This window comes from Ursus arctos, chromosome X, assembly GCF_023065955.2.
Source record: "Ursus arctos isolate Adak ecotype North America chromosome X, UrsArc2.0, whole genome shotgun sequence".
Lineage (NCBI taxonomy): Eukaryota > Metazoa > Chordata > Mammalia > Carnivora > Ursidae > Ursus > Ursus arctos.
This window is the reverse complement of record NC_079873.1, coordinates 94,787,354-94,812,397: the sequence shown is the minus strand read 5'-3', so window position 1 is coordinate 94,812,397 and position 25,044 is coordinate 94,787,354. Positions and strand designations below refer to the sequence as shown.

The 25,044-nt window shown below is 37.3% G+C and overlaps 1 protein-coding gene and 1 non-coding gene across 3 annotated transcripts in view; one reads left to right on the top strand and one right to left on the bottom strand.

Annotated features, from left to right (window-relative positions):
- Positions 1-202: 202 nt before the first annotated feature.
- CUL4B (cullin 4B) overlaps positions 203-25,044 on the top strand; it is a 36,423-nt gene continuing 11,581 nt past the window's right edge. The window contains exons 1-14 of one of the 2 annotated variants that reach the window (XM_026520512.4): positions 203-418; positions 1,177-1,719; positions 3,817-3,932; positions 13,120-13,223; positions 13,910-13,979; positions 14,768-14,841; positions 15,637-15,799; positions 15,939-16,028; positions 16,325-16,407; positions 17,656-17,723; positions 18,695-18,813; positions 19,420-19,612; positions 24,259-24,363; positions 24,852-24,962. In XM_026520512.4, coding sequence (XP_026376297.1) covers positions 391-418; positions 1,177-1,719; positions 3,817-3,932; positions 13,120-13,223; positions 13,910-13,979; positions 14,768-14,841; positions 15,637-15,799; positions 15,939-16,028; positions 16,325-16,407; positions 17,656-17,723; positions 18,695-18,813; positions 19,420-19,612; positions 24,259-24,363; positions 24,852-24,962 — 1,867 coding nt within the window. In that variant the 5' untranslated portion in view covers positions 203-390. The remainder of the gene's footprint in view (positions 419-1,176; positions 1,720-3,816; positions 3,933-13,119; positions 13,224-13,909; positions 13,980-14,767; positions 14,842-15,636; positions 15,800-15,938; positions 16,029-16,324; positions 16,408-17,655; positions 17,724-18,694; positions 18,814-19,419; positions 19,613-24,258; positions 24,364-24,851; positions 24,963-25,044) is intronic. The other variant, XM_026520513.4, reaches the window with a different exon arrangement.
- On the bottom strand, positions 21,799-21,902 carry LOC113271034 (U6 spliceosomal RNA). The gene has a single exon (XR_003322037.2). It is a non-coding gene; the product is annotated as a U6 spliceosomal RNA (small nuclear RNA).

Genomic DNA, 25,044 nt, shown 5'->3' with positions numbered 1-25,044 from the left:
TAATGCCATCATTATGTTTTCCTTCATTTCGGGTTACTCCCCTAGCCTTGCAACCCCTCCTTATTCCTTTATCTCTTTCAAAGTTTCCATTCTCGGTTCCCTAACTTTTTACTCCCTCCCTTCCTCTCTTCCTCCTCCTCTTTTTTCCCAGCTAGCTCACCCCGCCCCTCACCGTCACCACCTTCCCTCCCCTTCAGGCTTCTTCCCGCTGCCTCTCCCGCCACCTTCCCCCCACCCGGCCCGCCTCAGGTTCAGAAAGCTCCAATCAGGAGCTCGGGAGGTGTCTCGAAAGCCCGCCCCCTCCTCCCTTTCCACTTCTCTTCCCCCCCTTTTCTCCCCCCCCCCCCCACTCAAGTCCTGCGGACCTGGGGGCTTCGGGATCTGGGCGCTATGAAAAGTGTCTGCCCAGTCACTTCCGGTAAGGGCGCTGCAGCGCGAAGCTCCCCGCGGGACCGTTAAGGAGGGGGTGGGAGTTACCGGCGGGCCGGGGGAGGAGAGTGCTGCCAGGGAAGGGGAGCGGGAGAGGGAGGGGGAAGGACAGCGAGAGCGAGCGAAGGATCACTAGCGTCTTGGGCGCCTTAGCCGCCGCTTTCCCGCCGCCTCCCCTGGAGCCGGCTCCCCCGCCCCCCGGGCGCCTGCAGTGCTTCTCTCCACCCCCCACTCCCGAGGACAGTCACCGCCCCGCCCTCGCCGCCGCGTGACCGGAAGTGGCGCCATCTTTAGCCTCTTGTGCTATTGACAATAACAAGCCCTGGTTCTCTCCCCCTCCCCCTTCCCCTCCCCCCAACCACGGCATCTCCCCTCCCAGAGAGAGGGAGAAAAGGAGGAGGAGCTGCAGCCTCACAGACTCACTGAGTCGCTCCTGCAGAAAGGGGGGAGAGAGACCGAAAAGCAGGGGAGGGGGACGGCACAGCCGTTTACCTGTCTGCCTCCTCATTCGCTCTCCCCCCTCGTTCTGCTCACTCCTGGTGTCAGCCTATCCGCCTTCCCAAACCCTCCCATTCCCCCGGTGTAGCCCCCCCTTCACTTTCCTTCTCGTCCTCTGTGTTTCTCCTCTCTTTCTTCCCTTCCCCCTCTAGCATTGCCACCTTCTCTCCTACACGCACGCAGGCATATAAACGTAGGTTTTTGATGCTCCTCTGCCTGTTGACCCCGCTATTTTCATGTTTCCAACAGGTTTTTCTTCCCCCAATCCCTCAGCTGCTGCTGCTGCTCAGGAGGTCAGATCTGCCACTGATGGTAATACCAGCACCACTCCGCCCACCTCTGCCAAGAAGAGAAAGTTAAACAGCAGCAGCAGTAGCAGCAGTAACAGTAGTAACGAGAGAGAAGACTTTGATTCCACCTCTTCCTCTTCTTCCACTCCTCCTTTACAACCCAGGGATTCGGCATCCCCTTCGACCTCGTCCTTCTGCCTGGGGGTTTCAGTGGCTACTTCCAGCCACGTACCGATACAGAAGAAGCTGCGTTTTGAAGACACCCTGGAGTTTGTAGGGTTTGATGCGAAGATGGCTGAGGAATCCTCCTCCTCTTCCTCCTCTTCCTCACCAACTGCTGCAACATCTCAGCAGCAGCAACTTAAAAATAAGAGTATATTAATCTCTTCTGTGGCTTCGGTGCATCACGCAAACGGCCTAGCCAAATCTTCTACCACCACTTCTAGCTTTGCTAACAGCAAGCCTGGCTCTGCTAAGAAGTTAGTGATCAAGAACTTTAAAGGTAACCAAGGCCAAAATCCATAATCACCTACTAAGGATTTGACACTTGAGCGGTCACGTGCTCTATTTATGTTAATATATTAAACAGTATAGAGGTGGCCTAATGTTCTATGCATAATCAATGAGGTGGAGGGAGGTCCTTTTTTTGGGTGGAGGGTTCATTTTCCGGGGGTGGTTAGTATTCTTGTGCTGAAGCATACACCGAGTGTTTCTGTGCAGTATTTTGATGTCTGGCTCAGCTTATATCTAATCTGTTATTCATTATAACATTGACAATCGGTATGATTGATCTGGATTATACAGGTGAGAAATTTGTATTCTGAAGAGGTTTATTTATTTCAGGTGCATAGTGAGCCTTGGCACTGCTGGGATTTTTATTTTTATGCTTCAGTAGGCCACATTCTCTAGTCCCTAGAAATGCAGGTAGCAATGGTAATCTTTTCATGCTCAATGATGATTTATAGTTAGATTTATCATGTTGGATACTATATTCCTGAAACTCATTGTGGAAGCAGTATTTGGAGAAAAATATTTGTGATATCTGCATTTCTTCCAAAGGTAGGGTTTGGAAGTGAAAAATACTGTATACACAGAAGTAGTAACTCTGTGTACCACTAGTCTAAAGATAGGAACAATTACTACATCTATTTTTTTTTTAAGTACTGACCTGCAGCTTTTAGGAAAATTTGTTCCTTTTATGTTTGAGATACGTGATTGAGAGTACTCTGAATGCATTGATGTATATAAAATCAACAGTTTTTAAAAACGTAATTGAGCTGAATTACTTTTTTTCTGTTGACTGTGTTTCTATTTTTCTGACTTGGTTTTTCAGCATCCTTAACTGGCGGGTAATAGATGTTAAGATGCTTATTAAATGGAGAAGTAAATGAATGAACTGAAGTAATATTTACCAGATAAGTGCCTTGTGGCCAAATATTAGTATTGAGAAAATTAGATTCTCAATACTTGTGTTTGCAACATCAGTGTAGAAATCAGGAATATGCTCTATTTTGTTTAAAGCAGAGGGTTATAGTGTTTATTTTTAACCTTCTCTTTTTTTCCTGTCACTCCTCTCCGATCCCCAGGTTCTTAAAGAGTGTTGTAATCTTTCTGATTTAATAGTAGACCTTTCTGAAGTAAATGTGAATTGTAATTGACTAATGTGTTCAGTGTTCCACTCAAAGTATATCAATTTAATAGCCAAGAATTTTTAAAGAAATGAGCTATGATCCTAATTTCATTTGCATACTGGTTTCTGAGATTTTGTTTGTTTGGGTTTTTTCTTTCCCTCTTAAACTAAAAACATATCGTGAAAGTATTAGAATGTTTTAATTTAAAAAAATACTCATTGCTGGTCAGTGAAGTTAAAGCCTGGGTTAAGATAGTCCTTTCCATTCTGAAAATGCTACATAGGTTCTGGAGTCCTTTGGATGTTTTAATTTTTTTAAATTTCACTCTGCTCATAGATGTGGTTTAAATTAAAACCTGAGTCAAGATGTTGCTCTCCATTTGTAGATGGTGCATAGATGTGAGGATCAAACAGACTTGGATTAGAATCCCAGTTTTGCCATTGATTAGCTTTGATGACCTTGGGCAAGCCTTACTAAATGAGTCTTCAGCCTCAGTTTTCTCGGTTGCAAGACTGGGATAAAACCTTCCTTAGAGCGTCCTTAGGGAGATTAAGATGTTTGTAAAGTACCTTGTGCATAGTAGACATTGAGTATTTTAAATCTCAGGTGCAAAATTAATGTTAACTGATTTGGGTTTTACGTATGATGGAATAAGATCAGGATTGTTATTTTTTATCTGTGATGCTTGAATTTTTATTTTTTGAAGCAATACAGTCAATTGAAAAAAAGAAAAACCTTACCTTTAATTCTAATAGGTGAGTCAAAATGAATTAAACAGTATTCTGGCATTTCAAATGTTATTCTTTAAGCTAAGCCTAGATACAGTAGCTACTTTAATATTTAGATGTAATTATTACAAAAATCACAATTTACCCTTAAAAAGCAGTAATACTATTATTGTACTTTAATGGATCCTTCCATTACTATATGTCACATATTCTGATATCAACCTTGTACATATTATCTAGATAAGCCTAAATTACCAGAGAACTACACGGATGAAACATGGCAGAAACTGAAAGAAGCGGTGGAAGCTATCCAGAATAGTACTTCGATTAAGTACAATTTAGAAGAACTCTATCAGGTATGTATTAATGTGGAAAACCAGATTTTGCTAGCATAAATTGAGGTGGTATGTATATGGATTTTACTTTGAAATGAGCCCTTATGTAGACTTTTGGTTTCCTTCTAATGAAAATTTCTTGATTAATTTATGCACTCTGTTTTATAATCAGACTACATATTCTGACATACTCTGACATTCTGACAAACTGTGAGTACAGTCATATTGGTATATATTGGGTTTATCTTGGACCCTTCTGATTAGGATTTGCAGTGAGGAGTATCTTGGTATAATCAAGGTTTTACCTATAATGGAATCCTGCAACCCGGATCCCAAAGACGATTTCTGGTGACAAGTCATTCTGTTATGGTACTTCTTGCTAAGTGGTGTTACTTGCCTATAGGAAAGGCCTCAAGAAATGCAGATATTCTCTGTTTACTTTTTTCTTCCTCCTTATTAGTAGGCTTTTGCCATTTCTCTTTCTTGCTCTTTATGGTTGTTTTATTTTCTGAACTACAAGACAGTCCTTAGCCAAAAAATGAGCTTCAGGTTGTAGTCCAGTGACTTGGTCTGAGATGCAGGTTTGTTTCTTTTGCTTAACAAATGGGTCTATACTTGAAGTGTTTAATTTAAATATACTATTAAGAGCAATTACTGATTTAGATTGCTTACTACCATGGTATTTTGCCCTACTGTATTTTTTTAAAAGATTGTATTTATTAGAGCGCATTCAGCAGCGGGGGTAGAGGGGGGAAGCAGAGGGAGAGGGAGAAGCAGACTCCCTGCTGAGCAGGGAGCCCAATGCGGGACTTGATCCCAGGACCCTGAGATCTTGACCTGAGCCGAAGGCAGATGCTTAATTGAACTACCCAGGGGCCCCTGCCCTACTGTATTTTTGAGACAACCATTTCAAGAAGTTACTTTCCATTATAGCATAAGCAGTTTCATATAAAAAAAATACTTCAGAGTCCCAATAGCTTGTGTTTTTTTTTTTTAAGATTTATTTTAGAGAGTAAGGCCATGTGCGATTGAGCAGGGAGGAGGACAGAAGGAGAGAGAATTTCAAGCAGGCTCTGTGCTGAGTGTGGAGCTGGACTCGGGTTCGTGAGGACTCGGGGTCGTGATGACCCCAAGATCATGACCGAGCCAAAACTAAGAGTCAGGTGCTTAACCAGCTGTGCCACCCAGGCACCCTGTTTGTGTTTTTCATATTGATAAGTACCTTGTAAGAAATTAAGTTGGTTTGATTTATCAGAATTTGTTGTTTTTAACTATTCATTTTAGTTGCAGAGGTGGTATGGTAATGGACAAACCGTGGATTAGGAGTCGGAAGACAATTTGGGATTTTCTTTTGGCGGCTATTACCTTTCTGATCTTGAGCAAGAAACTAGACCTCCCTCAGCTTCAGTTTCCTCCCCTGTAAAATAGGGGAAAGAATACTTGTCCTATCTACCTCACGGGGTTGCCTCTAAGAATCAAATAGGTGTGAAAAACACCTTGAAGCACTATGTTATAGAAATATAAGATGATGTTATCACTACTAAAGCTCTTTCATAAGTCACAGTGTGGCTTTTTCACTTTTAGTAAGTCAATTAAGATCACCAGTTTCTGTTGCTGTGAGAATCAGTGCATGCAAAACACTCGGAACAATGCCCAACACATAGTAATAATGTTATACAATATAATCTTTATAACACTCTGTGTCAGGTAGTAGCAGTACTAAGCTATTAAGGAGAAGCCCACGTTACTTGGCTATGTTGCTATATTACATATGTGGCTCCTGAGTTGTACAGTAATAAAAGTAGAATTACGGAATTAGAGTTGGAAAGGCCGTAAGAGATCATGTAGTCCAATAGCTTTTCTTCATATAGTGCAGGTGGTTCTCTACAAATTAGGTTTATCATTTATTATCTTTTAAGCATTATAGAAACCCTTTGTGAAGTAGACAGGGTAGTAGTTAATATTCCTCTGTTGATGGGGAAACTGAGTCTCAGGGAAGTTAAATAATGTGCCCAGATTCAAACTGAGATGCCCAGGTTTCAAGTCCAGTGCACCTTCACTGCTATGCTTCTTCAGTAATACACCACAGCACTTAGAATACCTCTGTAGTGTAGTGTAGAGGCAAATAGATTGACTTTAAGGAGAAAAACTATCCTCAAAGAAGCTAATTTTTTTCATTTGTTTATATATATGGTGTTTATTTGGATATGGTGGTATAGTATACAGCATCTTTAGTTTCAATAATGTTATATGTTTTATATTTATAGCATATCGATCGTGATTGTTAATGAACCCTATTTACTTTACCTTGAATATTTTTCTAGAGCTTTTGGGTTCAAAAATATTTTTCCTGATAAATTGATTCTGTTAAATTCTTTTATGTTTCAAGAGTTCATAGTTACATTTTTTGTTTTAGTTTTCTTCTACTTCAGAATTATTACCTGCTATTGTTCAGTTGCATTTCTTCAGCCTAAAATCAGTGTTACAACTTTTTACTCTCCACTTTTCACAGTACTTTACTGTTTCTGCTGTAATAAATTCAAAAGCATTTGTTTCTAGCTCTTTTGGTGTTTTTGACCTTAATTTTATAAATGCTCCTTTGGATTATTCTCAGAAAGTTTATTTTGAGATGTTCAAGTTCAAAAAAGAATAAAAAGATAAGCGAGTAAAATTATTTCATACCATCTGGATTTCAGGTGCTTGTTTAATTTTGACTGGTTGAAATGTAAATTAAAAGTACTCTCCTAAAGAGGGGGTAGGGGAGGGAAATGGCAAAAAAAAAAAAAAAAAGAAAGAAAAAAGAAGTACTCTCTTAACTCTCCTAAAATTGAAACTATAGAAGTATGTAGTATACCAAGCAAAAGTTCACCAAACCCCTCATTCCCCCATCCTACCCTCTGTCTCTGAAGTAAATGTTTATTTGGCATATGTCTATGCAGAACTTTTTTCTGTGCATGCAAAACCGTTATGTTTTAAATCTTAAGCATGGAAGTCCCTAGTGCGGATTGCATGTACTGCCTCCCTAAGTTTTTAATTTCTAGAAAAGAACATGTGGTTCTGAGTCCATTTGCAAGAAACAAAATGTCTTTTAGAAGTGATTTTAAATGAGAGTTGTACTTGAGTTTAAAAATTCTCTTTCCTAGACAACCTTGAAATCCTAAGTGTGAGGCAGTGGTTAATGTTGCTTTGGTTTGGGGGGATTTTTTTGTTTGTTTGCTTGTTTTTGATTGACTACAGATAGTATGGTTAAGTGCACTGACTTTTGAGTTGATCAGCCTGCCTTAGATGAGAGATCTGCCACTCATAACTTTAGGCAAGTTACTTCTCTAAGCCTTATTTTCCTCATTTGTAAAATGGGAAGACCAACATAACCTACATGGCGGGGTTGTTGAGCTGTAAGCAAAATACTGCAAAAACTACTTAGTATAATGTCTGCTACTTCTTGGTGTCATCGATTATGATGATGATGATGACAATAAATGAATCTTTTAAAAAGATACCTTTATTTTAAGATTATATTTTATTATACAGCTCTAAAGCCACACATGTTTTAAAATTCTAAATCCACTCTGGGCCAAAACAGCTGGCTGATAAATAGATTACATTCCAAATATGTGTCAGTAGACACCATTAGCCAAATTGAAAAAATAGTAGAAAAAGAGAGGAACTCTCTAGGAACAGTGTGCTTTACTTCTCAAGAATGTGTCTTGTTTTTTTACATGTGGTATCTTATAATCGTTGGAATTTTGGGTATTTTAAATAATGGGATTATTTTCCTCATGTTGTCAGCCTTTGTATAAGTAGCTGTGTAGTGTTTTTTAATCAGCTACCTTTTTTTGGAGCGGGCTGGTTGTTTATATATGAAAGTATAACATTTATTCTTAATATAAATGTCTAGCTATTTTCTTTGAAGGCAAGCCTAGTCCATACTTCAATTCTGATGGAAATAATTTTATTTATTATTAATAATGGGAGCTCTTGTTTGGTTAGCTTTTTGTGAAATAATTCTTAAATAATGAACTTTTCTAGTAATGCTTCATTTATCAAGTAGATGACCATACGACCGGAAGCAAATACTGGTCCATCCAGTATAGGGTATTACCCATTGTAAAATCTGGTTGTTTAAGCAGTCAGAGGTTACAGAAGAGCAGTTAGATTCTTAGCAGAGATGACCAGCTTTTGTCTTCTTTATATATTTTTAAAGATTTTATTTATTTGAGAGAAACAGAGTAAGTGAGAGAGAGCATAAGCCAAGGGGGAGAGGGAGAGGGAGAAGCAGACTCCCCGCTGAGCAGGGAGCCCAGTGCGGGGCTCCATGTGGGGCTTGATCCCAGGACTCGGGACCAGGACCTGAGCGGAAGGCAGAGGCTCAACGACTGAGCCACCCAGGTTCACCTTTTGTATTCTGTATTGACGAGTAGCTAATTGTGTTCTATGTAAGGTTATTTAATTGTTGTCACTCTTGATGTTAAGTCTGTCATGTTATGTATTGCTTCTCTCTTTATTGAGCTAGTACTCAGTATTATCCCTGCAATTTATAAAGTTGCAACTAGAACTTCAGTCTTTCGTAATTTTAGTCTTATTTAAACCCTTTTTACTAGATGAAAAAGAAAAATTAGATTTCATGTCTGGCTTCCTTTCTGCGAGTTCTTAGTTTTTGATATATTTCAAGTATCTTGTTTCAACCATTTTTACTAAATGTAAAAAGATAATTTAGATTTTATTACTGTATCAGTTCTTGAAAACTTTGTGTTGTGCTTTCCTTTCTTTAAACATATGGTTTGAAAAATAAGACCCAACCCATTAGGCCAATGACCAGAGTTATCTCTCTGGGTGTCTGTTACTGTTAAGTCAGAAAAATTTCTAGATTTCCTCCCTTATCATGTTTAATTATGTTTGTAGTCTTTGCATTTTTTATTCTTATTTTAATTCTCTTCATTTTTTTATTCTAGACTTAACTGCTCACCCTTATTTCCGTTTCCTTGTCCCAGATGCAATCTTTTGTGCCTTTGCTGTTTCTTAAATCCTGTATTCCCCAAAGCATCAAATTTCAGGAACTATAGTTTTACATTTCATTTGCTACATGTTTACATTTCTTTGGAGTGCATGGTTTTGTTTGTATCAAACATGTTTCTTGATGTGACGTGTATGGATTTTGGTGGGGTGAGTAGGGGCTGGGATTTAGAGAAATAAAGGTTAGAACCTTGCTAGAATGTTCCTATTTTATATCTGATTACCTTCAAAAAGGATTTAAGGCAGCATATTTTACCAGTAATGATTGGGAGCTTGAGTAAAAAGAAAGTTTTATTTAAGAGACTTATAAAACTATGTAGAGTCTGTTTGATAAAAATAGTTGCATGTGAAGTGAGATATAAAATAATACTTAATACATTTCTAATAGTGCATTTCAAAGATCTGGAATAAAATAGAGCTTATCCCAAAGTTTTAAGTAGTGATTTAACACCTTCCTATTCATGTTTCTATCCCAGCACCTAACAGGGTACAGAGTACTTAGTAAACACTCAGTCCTTATTGAATCAGTTACTGCTTCCTTTGTGCAAAGCTGGACAGATGCCAGGGGATATAGAGATCACTTAGGTCTTGCCCCTTAGGTACTTATATTCTAGTAGGTTCATGAAATTAGAAGTTCGTGACCAGCATTTTTTAATTTATTTTTTATTTTTTTAAGATTGTATTTATTTATTTGACAGAGAGAGCACACAAGCAGGGGGAGCTGCAGAGAGAGAGGGAGAATCAAGCTCCCCACTGAGGAGAGAGCCTGACGTGGTGCTCTGTCCCAGGACCCTGGGATCATGACTCGAGCCAAAGGCAAATGCTTAAACAACTGAGCCACCCAGGCACCCCAATGACCAGCATTTTTTAAAAGACAAAATAGAAAATAATTGGAGAACATCACACATAGTAATGATAAGTGTAGTTTCATGAAGATTTTGTTTTAATTACATGAATTTATTTTACATACAGTGGATTGTGACATAAGATGTATTTCTTGCTATGGCTTGTCAAAAATTTTTGGAAGCCCCTGTTTTAGGCACACATGACTGCTCCAAACAAACCTTGCTTTAAAAAGTAAGGAAAGCAGAATGTTTAGATCATGGTGTGTATGGAAGATTATATACAGACATAAGACTACTAAAATAGTAAAATTGGGCCTTGAATGCCATGCTGAAAAGTGTGGTGGTGGGGAAGATAGAAGGGGTTTATTGGGTGAGGTAATATTTAAGTTTTTTGAGTACTTAATATATTCATCTGGTTCATAGCCCAAAAAGTATTACAGAGTACGTAGTGAAAAGTTTCACTTCCATCCTATCCTCTACCCTCCTCCCCCCAGCTAGTTCCTCTATCCACAAACATTATTAGTTTGGGGAGTATCTTTTTCCAACAGTGTTTTATGTATGTAAAAACAACTGTGTGTGTTTTTGTTTATTTTGTCTTTTTTACATAAATGATATTAGACCATGCACCACATGGTTCAGTCCTTTGTATTTTTTTAAAAATTTTTTTTAAGATTTTATTTATTTGACAGAGAGAGATACAGCAAGAGAGGGAACACAAGCAGGGAGAGCAGCAGAGGGAGAAGGAGAAGCAGGCTTCCCACTGAGCAGGGAGCCCGATGTGGGGCTCGTGGGATCGTGACCTGAGCTGAAGGCAGACGCTTAACGACTGAGTCACCCAGGTGCCCCAGTCCTTTGTATTTTTTTAGAAGATTTTTTTAAGAATTTATTTTTGAGGGACAGCTACGTGGCTCAGTCAGTGAAGCAGTTGCCTTCGGCTCATGTCATGATCCCAGGGTCCTGGGATTGAGTCCCGCATCGGGCTCCTTGTTCAGCAGGGAGTCTGCTTCTCCCTCTCCCTCTGCCTGCTACTCCCTCTCCTTGTGCTCTTTCTCTCTCTGTCAAATAGATAAATCTTTAAAAAAAAAAGAATTTATTTTTGAATAATTGCTACACCCAACACATGCCTTAAACCCACAACCCCAAGATCAAGAGTCGCATGCTCTGCTGAGTGAGCCAGTCAGGTGCCCCAGTCCTTTCTATTTTTTTATACCTATTATGTAATTTCTCCATAACAGTACTTGAGGAGCTTGATGACAGTTTGTTAAGGAAGGGAAATTACTAGATCTGGTCTATATATGTTAAGAAGCAGTCAAGGCTAACTAAAGAAGCAGAGTGTTCTGTTCCAATTTGACCTTCAAGACTCACCTTAGATGCTCCCTTTCCTGCTTTTCTTAACCTCTGACATCTTAAGTAATTCTCCAACTAAACACGGAGGAGAGTGTATGCATATAAAGCCCAGCTTAATTCTCTATTTCTCAATATTCCCACTAGCTCTTCATTTTCCTCTGGTCTTTGGGATTCCAGCTTTTTACTGCTGCTCAGGAAGCCTTTCCTGACTTGCTCCAGTCCTAAAGAGACTGGGTTAGGGCCTTTGTCTCTATGCTTATTCTCATCTTAGCACCTAATGCAGTGTTTTGTAATTCTGTGTTTTCTGGTTAGTTTTCTCCTTACACTATAAGCCCCTTCTATGTGCAGCACACATTGCTAGTTGTAAGTACATTAGTTTTTCTAATATTTACCATATTGCCTGGTTTAAACCCCCAAAAAGCATTAAAAGAATATGTGGAAACATGAACAAGCACATAGTCTCTTTTTCTCATTAAGGAGAATTGGGGGGTGGGGTATACACAAATAGGTATAGTATTTTTAAAAAGGTATAGTATTGACTCAGTGACGAATCAGTGTGTTATAATTGATGATAGTGCCAGGTGATGCAGTTAAGGAAAGCTTATTGGAAGAGGTGGGACCCAATTGAGTAGTAAGGGAATATGGTATCTTTTGTGAGAAGATAAATAAAGAGAAACACAGCAGAAGGGAATGGGAGAAATAGGACTTGGAGAAGTACTGGAAGTGGGAAATGTGGATAAGATGAAGTACAAAGACAGAATCCAAGCAGGGAAACGAGAAATGCTGAGAAAATGAGTCATTCAAGAGGAACATGAGATACAATGAGAAAAATACTAAAGAAGGAAGGGGAAGAGTCCATAGAGAACCAATGTGAACAGAACGGATCATGAAATAAGCATAAATAAACCCTTTAGGTCTTTGTGGCCTAATCCAAGGCCCCATGGAATGCGTCCAGAGGAGAATCAGCTTTCTTACTCCTCCTTAGCTACTGGATCTAATTGGCCTGCTGTTTCCTGGTGAGGTGCAGTGACTTTCCTGCAATGAAATAAGTGGTTTTCTTTCAGCTTTCTTTTCATTTGCTAATTTATTTACTGGACCTGCATGCTGGGAATGTGACTTCCAAGTACGTATTCATAAAATTACACTGCAACCTACAGAACTTGGATCCTCCCTTAGAGTCAATTTTAATGGATTTTCTGCCTTTTGTTGTGGTGAGAAAGGAATCCTGGTGTTAATACTGAAGTCATTACTAGTTGGAATTGTAGATTAAATCAGAGTTCATCCAAAGAGTTTACCATGCCTATTGTTTTAAATTTGAAAGTCTTTGATACACATAGCAAGAAACTCACAGAAATCTGAAGTTTGTCCTTTTGGGATCTGAGTATAAAAGAAGACCAATTCAACTATTAGAATGAAGTAAAAATAGTCATTTCTGTTGTAATTAATGTTTACTTAATTGTACAGATTTTAAAGCCTCTATATTTAAATATTCATAAACAAATATTAGAGAAAAATACTTGGTGTTTGCATCATGCTCATTATAATACTGCTAGCAATTATCCATTGTTCTGTTCAGGAAAACCAAAGAAAGTAAAAGTTTTAATGCAGTGGTGGTCAGCCTGCCAATCCATCTGATAAACAATTGGTGAAACTGTTTTTTGAACTCAAAATGAAATTCTGCATATGAAAATAATTAACATTTTTAAGAACAAGACAGCATTTATATGTAGTCATTGTTATAAATTGGATGTCTCTGCAGGGTAGAACTTGGCTTGAATCCCTCCATCCTTAGTCTGAACAGCCATAATAAATATATTACTGGGGTTTTTTTTTGGTACATAGATTATGAAAAAGTTCACTAGCATTCATATTTTTTTACTTTGTGTTTTAAATGGATAAATAACCCTTTTTAATAAAGCGATGTAAAAATACTGATAAGAATTTGATATAAATAATCAATAACCCCGTTTTCTTCTTAAGCGAGTGTGTGTTTAATCTTGCAGGCTGTAGAAAATCTCTGTTCCTACAAGATTTCTGCAAACTTGTACAAACAGCTGAGACAGATTTGTGAAGATCACATCAAAGCACAGATTCATCAGTTCAGAGAATATCCTTTTAAAAACCAAAAATACTGTATTTTTATCTGTTCCCTCCTTATCCCTCACTATTTAACCCAACTTGAGATGGAATGACTGTGTTTTGTAGAGTTGTTACTATTCCTATGTTTCTGGAGAAAGAAGAAACGAGTTTTTGAATTTTCAGCTTTAATTAGGTTCCAAGTCTACATTGTGATGTTAGTGCAAATAAGATGTCCTTATTTCTTTACTCTTTTTGTCCTAACAAATTTCCATAGAAGGAAAAATAATCTTCTAAGGGAAATCGTAAACAACATAATGCTCACTTATGTGTAAGACTTGTTCTAAAAGGTATTGAGTGGGACCTAAAACTTTTTTATAGTTTAAGAAATAGCATTTTTTTCTATAATTAAGTGCTATTTAGTTTAGTGGGTTTTTTTTAAGATTTTATTTATTTGCCAGAGAGAGAGCACAAGCAGGGGGAGCAGCAGGCAGAGGGAGAAGCAGGCTCCCCGCTGAGCAAGGACCCTGATGTGGGACTCGATCCCAGGACCCTGGTATCATGACCCAAGCTGAAGGCAGGCATCTAACTGACTGAACCACCCAGGGGTCCCTATTTTTATTTAGTGTGTAATACTCCATATTTAAGCCAAATATGCTCTTACATTGCTTATGTTACTTGTACTAAGCACTTAAAAATATCCTTGACATATTTCATGGATTCATTGGATAGTGTTCTTTTTCTAAAGAAAATTGATAGATGCTGGCAAAATCATTGCAGACAAATGGTAAGCTGGAGAAATTATTATGTTTCAGCTAAATATTGTAGTTAAATGAATTTCTTCAAATACGTGGATGTTAGTTTTAAAAGCTTTGCAGTGGAGGGGGATTGCCTCGATATCTGCTCTTACTCTGAATTGAATGCTAATTTTGGTTTTCTATTTTAAAACTGCAAGTTATAGGGAAATCACCATTTTAGAATGACTTGCACCTTAGGATCATTTTTAGTTTTGTTACACTTAACCAAAAAGTATCTCATTTTAAAAAAAGTTACATTTTTGTCTGTTAGTCTTGATGGATGTCCCACCCACCTGCTTGATTGCCTGTGAAGGTGCCTGATGGTCCTGCATTTTAGTTCATTCAGATCACCTTTTCCTTTCTCCCTAATCTGGTATTTATTTTATAATTTATATTCTGCAAACTAAAAATCTTAAAATCCTCCTACCCAGAACCACACATGTACAATTTAGGTCAGTTTCACTCTGAATGAGCTCTGTTACTGAGGAGGAATTGTATGTATGTCCCCTTAATTCCCTGTTTTTATTTTCAGTTACATCTCAAGTTGCAGAGAAGTCATAGGACCATTTTAAGTGTCCGTTTTCTAGAAACTACAGCGAGGATTAAGACAATAGAATAGTTTAATAAAAATGGTATGGGCGTATTCTCAGGTAGATTTCTTTATCTGTATGTAGTAGTCTAGTATATATAAAAGTAAACCCTGCAATTTTATTATTTTATCAAGAGCAAATGTTTCAGCTTAACAAAATCTAAAAATCTATTTCTTTTTTGTTGGCAGATCATGATCAGGAGTATTTTTCTGTTTCTGGATAGAACTTATGTTCTACAGAATTCAATGCTACCCTCCATTTGGTAAGGATGCCAGAAAAAAATTGTTAGAAATCATAGTCAAATCTTAGTTACACTAATGGAAAGAGAGTAAGTGATACTGTGAATATTCTCCTAAAAACTCAAATTTGGCTTCTAGACTTGTATTTATAGCAGTTTTACCTTCTTAATTATGTTTTGCCTGTTCTAATACTGGAGATAACTAACATTCCCTGAGCATATAACTTAATGAAGAAGTTTTTTTGTTAGCCAAGGGGATTAAAGTTTGCTCTGGACTGTCTAGGAGTGTGCGTTATTTTGTTGTTTATCAAGAGTTTGCTCATTATCTGTTAACATTGCTATGGAAAATTCCACGTATACACGAAAATAGAATAGTATAATGAGCTCTTTCCCCACCTTGTGCCTAGCATCTACCTACAGTAATTACCGGAGAGTTTACTGATTTTTGAGTACTGAAGCCAGATGACAAATGACCAATTAAGCCTTCATTACCAGTACAGTGAAAGCCATTTTGTCTTTGAACTAATTTTGTCTCTTGATTTGACCAAGGAAGAAATCCACCAGAGGAAATAATACAACAAAACTTAGTTATGGAGGAAGACAGGAATTTAGCTTCAGTTCTCATTAAAGACTAAATGAGTTTCCTGTATGCTTTAACTCTAATAATATTGTGTAAAATTAAATGTGTGGATTTTATCTTTTTACAATTGCGGCTTCAAATCTGGACCCTAATTAACATGTGGTGAGAAGTTAAGCAGGCCTCTCTAGAACTGGTATTGTTGTCATTTAATTTTGATTCTATATATTTTTTTATTTTAGGGACATGGGACTGGAGTTATTTAGGGCTCATATTATAAGTGATCAGAAAGTCCAGAATAAGACAATTGATGGCATTCTTCTCTTGATTGAGAGGGAAAGGAATGGTGAAGCAATTGATAGAAGTTTACTCCGAAGCCTTTTAAGCATGCTCTCTGATTTGCAAGTAAGTTAACTTCACTTAAGAGCTGATTGCTATTCCTAGTTTGATGTTTAAAAACCAAATTCAGTGCTGTTCACGTAGAGGACATTTAATAAATATTTATTGAATAAATGAACTCCTTTATTTTGATCCCTCCTCCCAGATTTATCAGGATTCTTTTGAACAACGATTTTTGGAAGAAACTAACCGGCTCTATGCAGCTGAAGGCCAAAAATTAATGCAGGAAAGAGAGGTATTTAAAAATCATGATTAATAAATCCACCGTGTCTCACAATAGACCTTACATTCTAGAACATAAACTGCCCTTTGCATTTATCTTCCCAACATTGTGATGCTTTTTTCTCACTTAGGTGCTCTTTCTTTTCTCTCTTCTTAAAGGCCAGAATTCTGGATCATAAACTACCTATAATTTTACATAAAATTCAACCCTGTCACATTTGACAGGGCTGCTCCCGGGATCTTTTGGACTTTACATTTTCTGAATGGTTTATGGGGAGGAAAACAATAATATAAAAAACTGTCTTTTAGGTTCCTGAATATCTTCATCATGTTAACAAACGTCTAGAAGAAGAAGCAGACAGACTTATTACTTACTTAGATCAGACCACCCAGTAAGTATTATATGCTCAGCCTAATAGACTTTAACCAGTAGTGTTGAATCACTTAAGGCACTTTGTGTCCCCAAACCCATTAGTACCTATTTTCAGGTGTGATTTGAGATTTTTAACAATTGTTTTCTTGATGTAACTTCATTTTCCCCAGTTAATTAGATTTAATAAATCTAATATGTGTATGTGTATGTGTTTAAGTAATTTAAAAATAATATTTATTATTAGAGGGGTGCCTGGCTGGTTCATTTATTAGAGCATGTGACTCTTGATCTCAGGGTCATGAGTTCAAGACCCACACTGGGTGTAGAGCTTACTTTGTAAAAAAAAAAAAATGAAAAAAAAAATTCTTCAGAAAGGTAATTGACCAATTTATAAAGAGATCACTTTTAAAATGGTAGCGGCAAATAAGTAAAAATAGTGTTAGAAGCTGATGTGATCTTTGAAATCTTAAGGCTGATTAAAATTCAGTAGATGTTAGGAGGAGAAACCGTTTCTGTGCTTTCCTAAATATTACCAACCAAGGAGTTCCTGTAAGCAGCATAGATAACTGCCTTCCTAATAAAAGCAGAAAAACTTGGAAAAAGCCAGCCACAGCAAGACCATGGAAATATTTATTTAGTGATGTAAATCAAATTCTGAAATAATGCGCTTTTCTTTCTTATGGTGTAAGTAGAGTAACTCTGAGCACCAATACATTTAAACATAGGATAGGAATATTGAAATTAACATAAAACAAGCTATTTGAGGGGTGCTTGGGTTGCTCAGTCAGTTAAGCGTCCCAACTCTTGATTTTGGCTCAGGTCATATATGATCTCAGAGTTGTGAGATGGAACCCTGAGTCGGGCTCAGGTGCTGGGCGTAGAGCCTGCTTGGGATTCTTTCTCTCCCTCTCCCCCCTATCTCTCTCTCTTTTTTTTTTTTTTTTAAAGATTTACTTACCCGTTTTAGAGAGAGAGAGCTGGGAGAGAGGGAGAGAGCAAATCCCAAGCATACTGCCCTCTGAGTGTGGAGCCTGATGTGGGCTCAATTCCACAAGCCGGACCTCATGACCTGAGCTGAAATCAAGAGTCAGACACCTAACTGACTGAGCCACCCAGGCGTCCCGTTGCTCTCTCTCTTTAAAAAAAAAAAAAAAAAAAAAAAAAAAAAAAGCACCAGCAAGCTATTTGCCCCTCCCCACCCCCGCCAAAGGCTTTAAAGTTTCAGCAAAGTCAAATGTCAGTAATTCTAAACCTTTTTTCCTTGTAGGAAGTCATTAATTGCTACTGTAGAAAAACAGCTTCTAGGTGAACACTTAACAGCAATTCTTCAGAAAGGTAATTGACCAATTTATAAAGAGATCACTTTTAAAATGGTAGCGGCAAATAAGTAAAAAAAAAATTCTTAAAGATTACCCTCTTAAGAAGTTTGATACTTTGTGGCTGCTTTTCTGAGGATGGACATAACCCTTTTTCCCTATTTATCATGGTAAACTTTGAGGAGGTGCTTCTTGGCTTAACTTAAAGGTATAGGAACTGAGAATGAGAGGGGTCCACTAACACCAGTAAAAAAAACCAAAAAAAACAGTGGGAATGTGGGAATTCTTGACTTAATTTGTAAGATTATGGTAGGGAAAAGAATTTCTTTTTACACTAAAGTGTATTTGTTCATAGCATATAAAACCAAGCACTTCTACTAATCCCAAGTGATCTTAAGGGTAAACCCTGAATTTTACTTTGACAGTGCCAGAAATAGGCAAAAGCCTTACCATTCTCTCCAGCCATCTTTTCTTTTATATAAAATGGATATATTTTAGAACTTTAATGCAGTTACATTATTAGTTCATTCTGAAAATCAAATATATTAAAATCTTATTCAAATTTGGCCTATTAATGCATGGTTTTTGAAATACTACAGACCATATCCAATACTCTGAGATACAGTTATGTATACTAATTAGTGCCAGATGTAATATGGCTACTGCACATATGAGTGAGTTATTTATAATGTGTATTTAAGTAAATCAGTTTTTACAAATTGGTTTATACATCTGATCTACCATGCTAAATGGCACAAACCGTTACAGAATTGTTTTTATATTTATATAAACTAAAGCTCCCTATATTTAGTTTTCATTTGGAAAGGAAATTTATCTATTTGGATTTAATAGAAAACAAATCTTTATATTAAAATTCATAGATTAGTAATAGTTTAGACCAGTATCACAATAATAATTTAACTGAATTTTCATTAAAATGTCTGGCATTTTTGTTCACTGTTTTTAATGCCAAAATGTTTGAAATTTCAGGTTTAAATAGCCTCCTTGATGAAAACCGAATTCAAGACTTATCTCTCCTGTATCAGCTCTTCAGTAGAGTTCGAGGTGGAGTTCAGGTTCTCTTACAACAGTGGATTGAATACATTAAGGTATTAACAATTAACTTGTGGTTTTTTTCTCTTATGTCTTATAATCTATACACTCAGAGTACACATCAGCAAGCATTTCTTACTTGTTAGACTCAGTTTTTTTTTAAGTAATAGGAGTTTTGAGGCCAGTCAACCTGAGAATGATAGCTATGTAACAGATCAGCAGTAAAAGTTATCTTCTTGACATCTGATGGGATTTCTAGCACCAATATTTAGAATAGTGAATGTGGGGGGGAAAAGAGGACTTTTTGGGGGCCCAAAATTTCTTTCCTTTCTTCACTTTTACAGTGAAGCCAGATTGCCGTTTAAAAAAAAAATTGAAAACTGACTTCTTTAAAAGTAGGGACAAGAGCCTAGAGGCTTATAATAATACCCCATTATGATACTGTATACCCAGTGGATCATCCCTTATTTTGCGATTATAGATGAATGGTTATCAGTCTGGATGTTTTATCACTTTATTTTTTTTCCTGACTTTGAAAACAGCTTTATTTTATTTTAATATTTTGAAATTTAAAAATATGTGTACCTACTTAATATATGATTTGGGAATTGTTTTCTTCAGAGATAATTCAATTTTAAAATGTTGTCATTTTTGTTTTTTAGGCATTTGGCAGCACTATTGTAATTAATCCTGAAAAAGATAAAACCATGGTTCAAGAATTGCTGGATTTTAAAGATAAGGTTGACCATATAATTGATATTTGCTTTCTGAAAAATGAAAAATTTATCAATGCCATGAAAGAAGCATTTGAAACGTTCATTAACAAAAGACCAAACAAACCTGCTGAGCTTATAGGTATTTTTCCAGTCTTTTTTTTTCTGGCTATTTAATGTTCTTTTATTCATAGAATTTCAGTCAATTTGATTTTGACGAGGTTGTGTAGTTTATTAACACATTTATGTGGGGTTGCTCAGGTGGTAGTTTCTAAGAACCAGATATAAGGAATAAGTCCTTCAAGGTAAAGAACATCTCAAGTTCACATGTCAAACATAACATTCTTTCTTTGTAAGATAGTACATTGAACCCTATTTACTCCTATTTATACTAAGCTGGATATCTGTTTTCTAAGCCTATAGCAGTTTAGAGGTGGGGCAGGGTGCTACGTCTAGAGGCCCACCCTTAGTGCTACAAGAGAGGGTAGCAAGAAATTACAGTTGCTAGAGAGAAAGGAAAAATGTCCAGGACAAAAATAAGCTTAATAATCTGGGCCCATTTAGTGTAAGGCTGTGGTATACAGCAGTGTTTCTCAGATTTCCCTACCAAACTACCCTTTAATGTCAGAAGGAGAGGTACCCTGTGATAAAGGTCTAGCGTCTTCTGCCAGAAGGATGAAATTTCGTTGGTCTGCTACTTACCCTTTAATTTTTTGGCAAATTTTGCCTTTTACTCTGTGATGTATCTGGTTTTTTTTATATTAAGTAGTATTTAAGATTGCTTAATAACATCAGTGTAAAATGGACACCCCAGAGGATGTGCCAGGTCTTTCAGTGGCTCTTTTTTTCTGAGATATAATTGACATACAATATTACATGAGTTGCAGATGTACAACGTAGTGATTCAGTGTTTGTATACATTGTGAAGTGGTCACCACAGTAAGCCATCTGTCCCCTTACAAAGTTACTACAATATTTATGGACTGTATTCCCTATGCTGTACATTATATCCCCGTGACTTATTTTATAACTGAATTTGTACTTCTTTATCCCCTTCACCCATTTTGGCACCCCAACCCCCTTCCCTCTGGCAATCACCAATCTGTTCTCTGTATTTGAGTCTGAATTTTGTTTTGTTTTGTTTTTTAGATTCCACATATAAGTGAAATCACACGGTATTTGTCTTATTTCTCTGTCTTCTTTTCACTTAGCATAAAACCCTTAAGATCCATGTTCTCACAAAAGGCAAGATTTCATTCTTTTTATGACTGAGTAATATTCCATTAACACACCCACACACACCCTTCCTTATCCATTCATCCATTGATGAACACTTAGGTTGTTTCCCTGTCTTGGATATTGTAAATAATGCTGAAGTGAACATAGGGGTGCATATGTTTTTGAATTAGTGTTTGTATTATCTTTGTAGTGGAATTGCTGGATCATATGGTAGCTCTATTAATTTTTTGAGGAACCTCCATAATGTTTTCCATGGTGGCTATACCAATTTGCTACCCACCAACAGTGCACGAGGATTTCCTTTCCTCCACATCTTCAACAGATTTTTTTGTCTTATTGATACTAGCTATTCTGACAGATGTGAGGTGATATACCATTATGATTCTGATTTGCATTTCCCTGTTGATTAGTGATATTGAGCATCTTTTCATGTGCTTGTTGGCCATCTGTATGTCTTTGGAAAAAGACATTCAGATCCTTTGCCAATTTTTTAATTGGATTTTTTTGTTACTGAGTTGTGTGGGTTCTTTATTTGGGGTATTAACCCCTTATTGGATATATGACTTGCAAATATCTTCATTCCGTCTTTTCCCAAAAAGGTTGCCTTTTCATTTTATTGATGGGTTTCCTTCTCTGTGCAGAAGCTTTTTAGTTATTTTTGCTTTTGTTTCCCTTGCATTTGGAGTCAGATTCAGAAAAAAAACATTGCTAAGGTCTGTGTCCAGGAGCCTACAGCTGATGTTTTTTCTTCTAGGAGTTTTACGGTTTCAGGCCTTCATCCATCCATTAAAAAGACAGTCAAGTCTCTAATCCATTTTGAGTTCATTTTTCTGTATGGTGTAAGATCATGGTCTAGTTTCATTCTTTTGCATGTGGCTGTCCAGTTTTCCCAATACCATTTATTGGAGAGACTGTCTTTTTTCCCATTGTATATTCTTGCCTCCTTTGGTATAGATTAATTGACCATATAAGCATGGGTTTATTTCTGGACTCTCTATTCTGTTCCATTGATATGTATGTCTCTTTATACATTAATACCATACTGTTTTGATTACTACTATAGGGGTTTTTTTTTATTTGTTTGGTTTTCTAAATATGGAACACTTCATGAATTCGCATGTCATCCTTGCAAGGGGCCATGCTAATCTCTGTATCCTCCCAATTTTAGTTATATGTGCTGCTGAAGTGAGCATTGATTACTTTGGTTTTGTAGTATAGTTTAAAATCTGGGAGCATGATACCTCTGTCTTTGTTCTTCTTTTTCAAGATTAGCTATTTGAGATCTTCTGTGGTTCCATACATATTTTTAAATTACTTGTTACAGTTTTGTGGAAAATGCCTTGGAATTTTGATAGGGATTGCTTTGAATCTGTAGGTTACTTTAGGTAGTATGGACATATTAACAATAGTAATTCTTCTAATCCATGAAAACGATGTATTTTTCCATTTGTTTTTGTATCTTCAGTTTCTTTCATTAGTATCTGGTAGTTTTCCCTGTACAGGTCTTTCACCTCCTTGGTTAAATTTATTTTTAGGGGGGTACCTGGGTGGCTCAGTCGGTTAAGTGGCTGCCTTTGGCTCAGGTCATGATCTCATGGGTCCTGGGATCGAGCCCTGTGTCGGGGTCCCTGCTCAGTGAGAAGTCTGCTTCTCTCTCTCCCTCTCCCCCTCCCCCTGCTTGTGCTCTGTCTCTCTCTCAAATAAATAGATAAAATCTTTTTTAAAAAGTTTACTTTTAGGTTTTTTATTGTTTATTTTTCAAAAGATTTATTTATTTGAGAGAGAGAGCAAGGGGGAGGGGCAGAGGGAGAGGGAGAGAGAGTCTCAAGCAGACTCCACGTTGAACACAGAGCCCGACATGGAGTTCCATCTTGTGACCTTGAGATCACGACCTGAGCAGAACCAAGAGTCAGCTGCTTAACCAACTGTGCCACCCAGGTGCCCCGGTATTTTATTCTTTTTGATGCAGTGGTAAATGGGATTGTTTCCTTGAGTTCTCTTTGTGATAGTTCATTATTAGTATATAGAAACACAACAGACTTTTGTATATTTTGTATTCTGCAACTTTACTGAATTCATTTATTCTAATAGTTCCCGGTGGAGTCTTTAGGGTTTTCTATGTCTAGTGTCATGTCATGTACAAATAGTGACAGTTTTACTTCTTCCTTTCCACTTTGTATGCCTTTTATTTCTTTTCCTTGCCTAATTGCTGTGACTAGACTTCCAGTACGATGTTGAATAAGAGTGGTAATAGTGGGTATCCTTGTCTTGTTCCGAATCTTTCAGCTTTTCACTGTTGAGTATGATATTAGCTGTGGGTATGTCATATATGGCCTTTATTTTGTTGAAGTATGTTCCTGCTATACCCACTTTGTTGGGAGTTTTTATCATAAATGGATGTTGAATTTTGTCAAATGCTTTTTCTATGTCTGTTGATGATCATATGATTTTTATCTTTCATTTTGTTACTGTGATGTATCATGTTGATTGATTTGTGGGTGTTGAATCATCCTTTCATCCCCGAAATAAATCCCACTTGATCATGGTATATGATCCTTTCAGTGTATTGTTGAATTCAGTTACCACATCCAAGCCCCCTATCTGTGCTCGCAGGATATGTGGAAAGTGCAATGATGGTGTCTGCCAGCACCTTGGTCTCTAGGGAGCATATTAGCTGTATCTCGCCCCTCCGGCTGATATGCCCCCACATCAGCAGATGTATTTTTCACATACGGTCTAGGTGCTTTTCAAACTGCTGTTTTTTTCACTGGGTCTTGGGGTGAGCCAGGCCACAAGAGAGTCCCCCAAGAGGGAATCTCTCTTTCCTACAGCACTTTGGGATCCCCGGAAATCAGTTCTGTTGGTTTTTTTAAGTCACATGTTTAGGGGGCTCATATCTGTGGTACAGATCACTAGGGCCAGGGTGCCTGAAGTAAGGCACCAACCCCTTACTCCTCCAAGAGAAGCACCTGTCTGGTGAAATCTTTCCCTGTTGTGTGTGGCTATACCTGCGTTGGCTCTGCCTCTCCCACCCATCTTGGTGTGATCCTTTTATCCTCTGTTGTGGAGAATAGTTCATCTAGTTTTCAGAAGTTTCTCAAAAGGAAATGCTCTGTGTAACTGTAGCTGGGAGTGTGTTCATGGGAGGAGGTGAGTTCAGGCTCTTCCTATGCTGCCGTCTTGGACCTCCTTCCCATCTTCAGTGGCTTTGTTGACTCCAGCATGCTTCTGTATACACTGCCTCCCCCAGGATACCGCTACCCCATTTTAATAAGCATCAGGATAGTGGAAGTGGAAAGTACATTAGATCGGGAGCCAGAAGGCTTGGGTTTGAGTTCAGGCTCTGGTATTTATTAGCTCTGTGACATTGAATAAGTCACTTACTGACCTTGACTTTGGAGACTTTAAAAAAATGCATGTATACCTCTGAAACATTGAAAAACTCAGTGTATCATACTCCTGTTTCGGTATATATAGTGCCTAGCATCTTATGGATATCTGTGATCACTAAATATGATCACTAAACAATGAACTTTCCCCCCATTTTAGCTAAGTATGTAGATTCGAAGCTTCGCGCAGGCAACAAAGAAGCTACAGATGAAGAACTTGAAAAAATGTTGGATAAAATTATGATCATATTTAGGTTTATCTATGGTAAGTGTTTTTGTTTCAGAATTTTTCTTTTAAAACAGAGTACTCAGCAGAGAAACTATCAAGTATAATCAACCAGGAGGGACTATTTATTTGGGAGTTATTTATTTAAATTTGTATTGTGTTTGTTGCATTTAATTCATTAGGGTTCTTGAGGAATGTTACTTAATTGCCTTGTGCTTTGTCTTTTCCACTTATTAAGAGTCTTATTTTTGCTGCTTGTTTTAATTTCTATTGATGCTAAAACTGCCAGTTGACTAAAGTTTTTTTTAAAGAAAAGTTAATGCAGTCTTAATTCTTTACAACAAAGAACTTTTGAAATATCCAGCCTAAATATCTACCTCTAATGTCTGTTGCATTTAACGAACATGGATAAAATGTATACGTTTAAATAACTTGGAATAATGGTGTGATTTATTAAGCACTTTGGAGCAATTTTGTCAGAACTTTTTATTGGACTCTTATGAATTGTATTTTATTATTTAACATAGGTAAGGATGTTTTTGAGGCCTTCTATAAGAAAGATTTAGCCAAGCGCCTGTTAGTTGGGAAGAGTGCATCTGTAGATGCTGAAAAATCAATGCTGTCCAAACTTAAACATGGTATGATTGTCATTCTTTCTATTCCTTTTCTCCTTTGATTTCTGAGGGAAAATGCTAGCTTAATTTTTACTCTTAAATTGCC